This window comes from Leptopilina boulardi, unplaced genomic scaffold, assembly GCF_019393585.1.
Source record: "Leptopilina boulardi isolate dan_hultmark-lab unplaced genomic scaffold, ZJU_Lbou_2.1 LbouV2_303, whole genome shotgun sequence".
Lineage (NCBI taxonomy): Eukaryota > Metazoa > Arthropoda > Insecta > Hymenoptera > Figitidae > Leptopilina > Leptopilina boulardi.
This window is the reverse complement of record NW_026137867.1, coordinates 389,201-400,061: the sequence shown is the minus strand read 5'-3', so window position 1 is coordinate 400,061 and position 10,861 is coordinate 389,201. Positions and strand designations below refer to the sequence as shown.

Below are 10,861 nucleotides of genomic sequence, written 5' to 3'. Positions count from 1 at the left end.
TGAGAAAAGAAAAGAGTTTTTTGCACAAATAAACAATTTTAATTGACAATTTCTTTCACTTACATTTCTTATTCTTATTAAAATATATCGAAATTTTTTGGCATTTTAATTTTAAAATACAAATTTTTAATATTTTTTCCATTCCATTAAATGATTCTCTAATTCGGAATTAATTAAAATTTTAACTCAATCAAAAGAGAACAATTTTAATGAAATTGGCAAAATATAAATAAAAAGCTGGTAAATACTAAATAGTAGGAATTTTTCAAATTTTTTTTTTTAAGAAAACAATTTTGCATATTAGTCATACTTATTGATTTGTCGACCTAATGCCTTAAAATAAATCCGAAACCCCAAAAGTTTTATTGCGTGTCTACAAGACAAAGTAGATTAATACTTAAAGAACAGTAATACTTTACATAAGAACACCCCATAATGTCAAGGTAATTATAATTAACATTTTCAAAAATTATCCCAAAATATTGTTTAAATTATTAGAAAAAATTATTTCTGATACTTTTTTTTAATAAATTTTTGTTTATGAAAGCTTATAAAATAAGTAAAAAAAATTTATGGTTTTAGTAATTTATTTTTTAAGCAGTGATTTTAATTAAAAATCAATAAAATTTTATTAGTTCCTGACAGATTTATAAAAATTTATAAAAACTGCTTTTCCGTCAGCACGGCTATAAATGTATGTAAAATTGTATTTTATAAAGCAGTGCAACAAAAAATTTAAAGTTAAATTAAAAAATTTATTATTCACAAAGTTTCTCGGTTTTTCAAATTTGCAATAATGTTGCAAATACTTTGTGCAATTATTTATGAGTAGTTTTATTTATTATACAATTAAATCAAGTCTTTATACCAACCAAATGTATAAAAGAAACCTGTTTAAGTACATAGTACGTACAGTAAATGTACCTATAAGATTTTGCAATTCTTAACTTCATGAAACAGAAAAACTAATTTTCTCTAAATTTCAATGCTAATTTTCATGTTTCTATAAATCAAAAAAAATTTTTTGAATTTTAATACTCTAATTATATATGTATATGAAAAGGAAAAGATAGTTATACACATTTCAGAGAGTACGAAATCAAAAAAATTAGTGTAAAAACTCATTGACAGTATAACTTTTTTTATTTTTATTATTATAGATATAATTATCTAATATTACTCTCTATACTCTTTTTTTATATTCAGCCAATTTCAATCAATATATTATTATAACCAAGTTAAGCAACAGCAATATTCAATGAAATATTTTTTTTAATATGTAAAATTAATATATGATTTTATGTAACGACAATATTTTTGTTTTTTTTATTAGAAAAAAAATTATTATTTCATTAATAAAAATCTAGAATGTCATTAACATGTTAATTGCACGTGTAATCATTTAATTATTATGCAATTTAAAGCAGGTTGTACCCATTTGTTAAAAAATTGTTTATCATTAATTACTTCAATTTTGTTCAGATTTATTTCAATATTGATCTGATGTAAAAAAAAAATTGATAATAATAATATAATATAATTATTTAAAAAATTATAAAAAGAACACTTACCACGAAAAGCTTTCTCTCTTTTTCGCTGCAGTTACATAAAAAAATTATGTTGCGCAAGTGGGATTCAATAAAGAGGGTACAAAACTTTTAAATAATTCCGTCAACACACTTTACACCTGTAACAAAGAAAAAAAAATTCGTAAATTAAAAAAAGGTTTGAAATACAAAGAATTGCTAAACATATAATATATTAATAATAAAAGAGGCTGATATCATTTCAAAGAACTTAACGTGAGATGTCCTTCATATAACTTTTAAAAATCATTAATGAGTTACTATAGATTTCTAAGATTTTACATAGAGAATTAAATCAATTTCATTCAAACCAATTTATATTGTACAATATAAATGTATACATAAAGAATTTATATATATTTTGTTCCTTTCATTGAGCAACGATAAAGATTGTACCAATCATCTTATACCATATATATATCACCTTATACGCATATTATATCAATAAATAAAGTATTTGCAAGCAAAAGTGATAATTTAAATTTCTTATTCCTATCTGAAAATCAATGGAGCATAGAAACTATCATTATTGTAAAAAAAAAATTTTATGCTCGAAAATAATTTATTGCTGTTAGTGGGTAGTAATAATTTTTAAGGGCTACACTCGAAATTGGAATCATGATTGATTTTCATTGGACGCCTTTTCATTATTTGATCAGTAAATTTTAAATTCAGTCTACATAAAGTGATTATACCAATTTCACGTAAATCTAAAATTGATTTAATCGATTTAAATTTTGAAAGATTACATTTGCCTGACAATCAAAGAGAACTATAATGTAAATCATATTCTAGGTTTGAGAGTCTCCTCGACCTCGCTTAAAACCCTAGAAGTACATTGAGTATATCCCAGAGGCTTCCGTATAAAACTCGTTTTTTCAATACCAAGGTCCGCAGTCCGAAGAAGTTCTTTCGAGATTGATGACCGCCAATAACAAAAAAAAAAAAAAAAATAAGAAAAAAAATTAATTTAAACACTAATTTAAAAATAATGATTCAATCAAAAATAATTCTATAAAAATTTTAATTTCAAATAATGATAATTATTTCCCTATTTTCATAATCTCTCACATCATAAAATTTTCAACAAAAAATAATTTTTGATAAATAGTGAAGTTTTGTGAAAATTTTAGATAAAGAAAATGAAGAAAATAGCGTGCGCTTGGTTAGTGATTATTACTGTACTTGGTGCTTGCACATGTGGAGTAAGAACCGCGTGCAATGGACCAACGCAAATTTCCGTTCTTATTGGAGTACATGATGATCCTGCATGCAGAAAATTGTCTTCCAAAGGAGTTATGCTCTTCGAGGCTGCCAGGTTTCTTACCGAAGCGCACAATAATAAAACAAATGGATATAAAATAGGTCCATTTCTACTTTTTTAATCATATTTTTTTGTTGCTAGATTAATTTACTAAAAATTAATAATACTAATAAAAAAATGAATTCATAGCTAAAAGTAGTTATTTTATTTCCTTCATCATTCCCTTTGATTAATTTCTTATTCACGACTAAGTTTAATAATAAAGTACAAAATTAATCTTTTTTTTTTGTATCTTGCTTTGGCAAAAACAAAATTAAAAAATATCATAGAACCATTTTTCATACTTGTTAATTTTATACAGTTTCAATTCAAATGTTTTAATAACATATCTTTGAAATATATAATTTGCAAAATTACCTTTATAATGTTATACAACATAAAGAAATAAATTTGCAATAAATCTGAAAAATTGTTTTCAGAAAATATTCCAGAATTAGAAAAAAAAAAAAAAAAAATGTAGAGCAAGTAGAAAATGCAATTAAAATTAGATTTTTTTTTTCATCGCAAATGAACTTTGTAGAATGGGCAAATTCCATTGCTTTTAATAAATCATTAAACGAGTAGTGTCATTAATACTTTTTTTTTCTAAATGTTTGTTAAATTATACAAATTCATAAATTTGTTTAATCATACAACGAAAAAGGAAAACAAATTTTTTTTTCAACTTCTTCGCACATAGAAATATTTTCAAGTGTATTGAGATTCATTTGATAGATTCAACTATTTAATATGATTGAACAATTAATATGAACTTCAGTTCTTGAATTGATGACATCTGTCAATAATCCTGATAATAAAAAATTTAAATTAGAATTTATATTTTCATTGCGGGAACGCAGACTTGGCTGTTATGGACACGTGCGGAAGCATTGCAGGAGCTCTGAAAGCTTCAATGAGAGCTCTCGTTAAGGCAGATGTCAACTGCTTACAACCACCATTCCATTTAGGTAAGTATGCATCAATAAAACAACAATTAGCTCTCCAATTTTCTTTTTCTATCTTTCAATTTTAAAAATTTCAGAGCAATATAAATGTAATATATAAATATAAAAAAAAATTAAAATAATAAAAAAATGGCGCAATATCAAACAAGGATTAAATCATGTATTGTAGATGATATTATCATAATTATTCAATCAGTATGATAATTTGATAACTGTATATAATGAAGATTAATCTACATATAGGAATTACTTTTACCATAAAAAGAAATCATCAATATCCAATTAAATTTTAAACAATTAGTATTAAATTTTTCATTATGTAAAAATTTAATCCATTCAAAAAATATGACTTTTTCTATTAAAAAAAGTTGCTAGAGACAAAAAAAGGTGTAATTCAGAAATTCATGTAATTTCACTTGGTCTACAAGTTGAAAAAAAAACTTGGTCTTTATGAAACGAACATTTATTTTTTTAATTAACAAGACCCGTTGTGAATATCGTGACGCAAGAAATTCCCAATTGAGTATAAGATACAAACTAAACTAAGATATACACTAATATCAGAAACGCGACTTTTTTTTAATTATTATTACAATTTATAAATACAAGCTTCCAATGAACGGGAGAGTTAATTTATTGTCATTCAACGCGATTCATTAACGATTCATTTAGAGTGAATGGCAATACTAGAATAAAGGCCATGACCAACATAGACATTTTTGTCAAGGAATTTTTTGATTTTTTTTTTTTTTTTTTTTTTTGAAATTATCTTTTCAAAGTCTGTATAGCATGAAGCTGCATATTTAATGACAATAATCAATATGGGAATATAGAATTATTTCCTCGAGGCAACTGTATATAATATAGTTGATCCCTATATTTTTTTCAATGAAAACATCAAACATATTAATTTCAGGAATAATTGGTCCAGACACAATAACAAATGCTGAGGCAGTACAGAAAGTAACTTCAGTTCTAAGAATACCTCATATTCTGAGAAAACCATCAAACTCGCCCTTTTTGCACTACATGCCCAAAGAATCGGATGTATACATTGTTCGAGTTAGTAGTACAATGTAATATTTTTCAAATAAATTAATAAGGAAAAAAATATTTTGAAAAAAATAAAATAAAAATAACCTACAAGAAAAATAACGAGCTAATAATTAAATTTAATAAAATCATCATTTTTTAGGGAATATTAAAAATCCTGAATGCTTTGAATTGGAAAACATTCACTTTAGTAACCCAGCAGAATGATGAATATGATGACGATGTGCAAAATATTGCTAAGAAATTAACGATGGAAGCTATTTCAAAAGGTCTTTGTGTTTTAGTCCACGATAACGACGAAGACGGTAAGAAGATTATATAGTATAATCCTATATATATATATACTGACTAAAAATAAACTAATGAATAAAAATGATCAACAATTTTAATTACAGAAAAAAGTCAAACTAAAGAATTTTTCAAAAAAAAAAAAAAAAACCTATAATGTTCCAAAAAAACTTTATCAACAATTTTTCATACTTATTTTCTGTGGCATTTTCCAATAAATCTTTTATGTTTTTGAGTACCCATAATGTTTTCTACTTAAGAACTTTATCTTATTGTAGTTTTTTCAGAGATTATTATTATTTTTTTTTTAATTATAAGTTTTTTAATCCTTGTAGAATGTAAATATCTGCTTCATTCATAATGTATTAGTGTAATAAGAAAAGATTACGGATCTTGGATCGATTTTATCGAACAGTGAATGGGAATTAATTATTAATTATAAAATTACAAATAACTTATAAATTATATATTAAAGATAAATTGTATTCTTAAAAAAAAAACTAAAAAAAGAAAAATATTTTAAAAAATGGGTTATTATACAAAAAAAAGCAAAATAATTATACACAAATAATTTACATTCTACAAATGAAGTAAAAATAAAAAATGTTTATCTTCTAAAACAGATTATTCATCGAAAATCGTGCACATTGGGAAACCTAGTAATGGACTTTTTACTGGATCAATGAATGCATCGATTCTAGTTGTCAGTGAAGGAAATTTAGAAGGATATTTGAATCGTGTAAACTCGACTAATTCAATATTGCTCTTAGAAGATGCCAGGTAACGTTTGTTAGATAACTCAGATATTATAGTTAAATACGCTACAGTTTTTTCTTTATTAATAAAAAATAATTAATAACACAATTTTCTAAAAACTGTTATTTACCGATGACACATTATTTATTTATAATTCGTTTTAATTGGAATATAACGGTATCATGATAATTTGATTTGTGAAGGCAAAAAAAGAAGCTTTTCCACACAATATATAAAAGATAGAAAAATTAATGAATATTTAATTGCTTTCTGTTATATATTAATTATAATATCGATTTTCATAAAACGCGGTAAAAAGTAAAACAAGGAATTCAACCTTGAATTAAGGAACACCTTTGTGCAACTAAAGTTGCAATTTACAATATGAATTAACTTTACTCGACTTCCTAGTCACTTATATTTCTTGCAACTTTTACGAAGGCCAACAAAGTAATAACGTCAAACGTTATTTGCATTCTAATTCTACATTTTAAAATGTTTAAATAAATAATTTTCTACAAAGAATTAAAGCATTGTTCTTTGTCAAAAGTTCAATTATTTTCTTAATGAACAAGAATTAAGTAAATGTGTCATTTCCTTAACAGAATAAACTTTATAATACTCTACAGAGATAATTATTAGACGAAAATATGAAACAGTGAATTTTTTTTTTTTACTAATAATTATATATCTTCGTTCCGTATATCTTAATTCCCAAAATGTAAATTGTAAAAAATTTTTTTTAATTAGTAATGAAAAAATTTCCCAATGGGAAACTGCCACGAGTAACCATTGGCGTATTAATGGCCCAATGATGGGAGCCAATGAAAAAACCATTGGCACCCAATAATGGACCATTATTGGTAAAGTCATGGGCTGTCCACGCCGATGCCAATGATTGGCAACCATCATTGGCAAATTATTGGCAACCAATAATTAGCCAATATTAAAAATTTTAATAATAATTTAAAAAATCAATAATTTAAAAAAAAATTTATATTTTTATTATTTTTTAATAGTTATTATTATTATTATTTTATTTTTAATAATTAAATTAAAATAAAAAAATGGTCATCAAAGTATTAGTGAAACTATTTCTTCCAAAAAAGAGTTTGTCTCAAATCCAATTAATAGAAGAGACATCGGGCAGAAAAAAATTTCGACGAGAAAAATATTTTAGATCACTGCTTATATACCAATCAAGTGGCATCTCAACTGCGAGAAACAGTGATGTTTGCCCTCCCTTTGCGGCGTTGAGTGAACTAAAGTCCAGAGCTGAGCCATCAGCGCAGCGCGGGAACATTTAAAAAATTTGATTTTATTAGATATTTTATTGTATAATAATTAACGAATTATTAAGTATGACATTATGTTATTAATAATTATTAATGACATTAATTATTTATTAAGTTAATTATTTGTCATATTTAAAATAAAATAAAATATCTAATAAAATCAAATTTTTCAAATGTTCCCGCGCTGCGCTGATGGCTCAGCTCTGGACTTTAGTTCACTCAACGCCGCAAAGGGAGGGCGAACATCACTGTTTCTCGCAGTTGAGATGCCACTTGATTGGTATATAAGCAGTGATCTAAAATTTTTTTCTCGTCGAAATTTTTTTCTGCCCGATGTCTCTTCTATTAATTGGATTTGAAACAAACTCTTTTTTGGAAGAAATAGTTTCACTAATACTTTGATGACCATTTTTTTATTATAATTTAATTATTAAAAATAAAATAATAATAATAATAACTATTAAAAAATAATAAAAATATAAATTTTTTTTTAAATTATTGATTTTTTAAATTATTATTAAAATTTTTAATATTGGCTAATTATTGGTTGCCAATAATTTGCCAATGATGGTTGCCAATCATTGGCATCGGCGTGGACAGCCCATGACTTTACCAATAATGGTCCATTATTGGGTGCCATTATTGGAATTATATTGGCATCCCTGGCTCCCATTATTGGGCCATTAATACGCCAATGGTATTTTTCCCATTGGGTTATTTCAATTCAAGAGCTTTAAACAGATAGCCATTTATTTATTATGAAAACAAAAAATACTGATATGAAAATCAATTAAAAAACTTTCGCATTTGATATAAATGATTAACATAAAATATCCTTTGCATATTCCACGATTATTGAGGCTAAGGATCTTACACTGTATAAATAATAATCATTCACAGATCGCAAATGAATATATATTTTTACTGGTTTTTCTATTTTAAAAATTTCTCGTTATTATAAATATAAAAATTACTTGTTCTCACTATTGTTGATTTTAAAAAACAATTCAAAAATTTGTTACATTAATTTTGTTTATTAGAAATTATATTTGTTTTCAGAAACGATTTCGACGGTTTGGAACAGAGGGTACAAAGATCAAGATGGTGGGATGAAGATGGTGCAAACACTTATGATACCGAAGAAATGAGAGATGTTCGATGGTTGCAAGATACAGTGGATGTTTATACAAAAGCCCTTGATGTTTTATGGTAAATTTATATTATTTTAGAATTAAAAAAAAATCAAAAATTGAAAATACTCAAAAACACATTTTATATGCAACAGTAAAAAGAAGAAATGCAAGGGTCAAGTAAATCCTACCGATTGGAATAATATTTTGGTAAATGTATTGTCGACAAAAATAACAGAAGAAGACACATCATCAAAATCATTAGATCTATCATTAAAAACAAGATATTCAAAATTAACTCCTTTGGGAAGAATGAAAGTTACCAAAGGTAAAGCAAACATGGCTTGGGGAACGTCTGAAGATGACGACGATGATGATTTTTCCGATGATGATGAGGAAGAAGGTGACGTCGGTCATGTTCCAAAATTATTTAAAAAACTCATTTCTAAACAAAAGGAATCACGAAGCGGATGCGCTACTTCGACAAAGGAAATAAAAAGTACACTCGATGATGATGATGATAATGAAAATTCACATGTTTTCGTTACCGAAATGGAAGAAAGTGAATGGTGGACAATGGTAAGATTAATTCTTTTTTTTTATCTCTTTATATAATATTCTATATTGATATATAATTTCGAGTATTTGATATGTAGTTGCATTTATATTTTATTGGTTATTCAATTGCGATAAGTATATGCCATTATTAAAATAGACACGATAATAGCATTGAAATGAAAAAAAAGAATCAAACCGAAAAAACGAAACTAAAAAAGATTGATACTATTAATGCTGACATGATTATTCATTTTCTTAAGAAGGAAATGGACTCGATAAAGCATGTCAACGTAAGAAATTCCAATTGACGTAACATACCTTTTATGAGTCAAAGCCAGATACAATTTCTAAAACAATTTAAATATCTAATAAATTTATCTACTTTATACAACTAGATTCACGTTATTCTTGTTATATCGCTCGGAGTGTCTACTGCGAAAAGTTACGAAATGGAATTTTTTAAAATTTAATGATATACCTGAAAAGATCCCGTTAATATTTTTCCTAGACTGTATTTTATATACTAATATTACATTCGAATTAATATTGATTGTAGATTATATTGTTAAAAGTTCAATAGCACCCTCTCCCTCATATAGAGTAGTAAAATTAATTAGAAAAAGAAAATTTTTCAATTTAACCCTCTGCCTATAAATTCTGTCAAATAATTCGTTAAAATCAAAATTCTATAAAAATTTGATTTAATATAAATTCCATTTTTTATACTGCGATTAATTAGAAATTGGACTATATGAATTTTAAAACAAATGAAAATTCGAACTTACGAATTTTTTTTTATAGGGAATATTCATGCGTCATCAGAAAAAAAAACTACAGCAGAGGCAGAGAGTTAATATTGCATATTATTTTTAATGTAAACTCCAAATTCTTAAAAATATCTCAATATTCTTGAGATAAAATTATTCAAAAAACACACTGAAAAATATTGAAAAAATTTTCAGGTGATGACAGTGAGTGGAGTGGGTGTATCCATGTTTACATTGGGATTTCTGGCTGTTTACATCGTCTACTCAAATATTCGGGGTCTCACAAATTAAAGTTCAGAAATTAAAATTCATTCCTGACATAATTAGATATAGTATTTAGAGCAAGCGAATTATTTATTTAAAAAAATTAAATTTATCCAAAATTTATCCTATTTAAAAAACATATAGTTAAATCCCAAAATGCATATTTTTTGTTTTATTAGCATAGTCAAATCCAAATTTTTAAGAATTTGGAATTTGAAACATTTATAAAGGTTTTTTAAAATAAACGTGGAAAAAAAACTTTTAGTTCCTTTTAAACTTTCTCAAAACAACATCGAATAATATTTAATGGTATAAATAAATTTCAGGTAATGACAGTAAGTGGAATAGGAGTGGCCATGTTTTCTGTTGGTATTTTGGCTGTTTACATTGTCTACTCAAATATTCGTGGACCAAGAGCGTCAAAAAATTTAGAAAGGGACAATAGTTTAAGAAGAGTCGGAAGTGATCGAAGACCAACAATTACACAACGAGTCTTAAGAAGTAATCCGAGAAGGGAAAGTAATCGAAGTATTCAAAGTAATATCTCAGAGAAGAGTGTATGAGAAATATTTTCATTCCTGACATGAACAAAATAAGACACGTTAATTTTTCAAATTAATATGCTTTCAAAAATTTTCAGAAAAATCTTTACGACTCACTATTATATAATAGCTCACTGAATTAATTATGAATAATTATTGTAATTAAATCGAGAGAGAGAGAGAGAGAGAGAGAGAGAAAGAGAGCTTTGGTAAAAAACAAAAATTTAATTTTAAAAATCATATCAAAAGAAATCAAATACATCATGAAGATGTAAGTCGGATATTTTATTTTCTAATTTCCATTTAAAAAAAAATTATGTAATTTTAAATAATAAATATTTTCACTTCGATTCA

General features: G+C 25.4%; 1 protein-coding gene across 2 annotated transcripts; it reads left to right on the top strand.

Annotated features, from left to right (window-relative positions):
- The first annotated feature begins 2,469 nt into the window (after positions 1-2,469).
- Positions 2,470-10,708, top strand: LOC127282990 (uncharacterized). 2 transcript variants are annotated; one of them, XM_051307613.1, is made up of 9 exons: positions 2,470-2,951; positions 3,750-3,857; positions 4,771-4,916; positions 5,050-5,212; positions 5,819-5,975; positions 8,306-8,455; positions 8,532-8,955; positions 9,897-9,993; positions 10,292-10,484. In XM_051307613.1, the coding sequence occupies exons 1-8, from the start codon at positions 2,729-2,731 to the stop codon at positions 9,990-9,992; spliced, it is 1,467 nt and encodes a 488-aa protein (XP_051163570.1). In that variant the 5' UTR covers positions 2,470-2,728; the 3' UTR covers position 9,993; positions 10,292-10,484. The 2 variants fall into 2 exon arrangements, with proteins under 2 accessions (XP_051163570.1, XP_051163569.1); XM_051307612.1 differs by lacking the exon at positions 9,897-9,993 and having other exon boundaries at positions 10,292-10,708.
- The last annotated feature ends 153 nt before the right edge of the window (positions 10,709-10,861 follow it).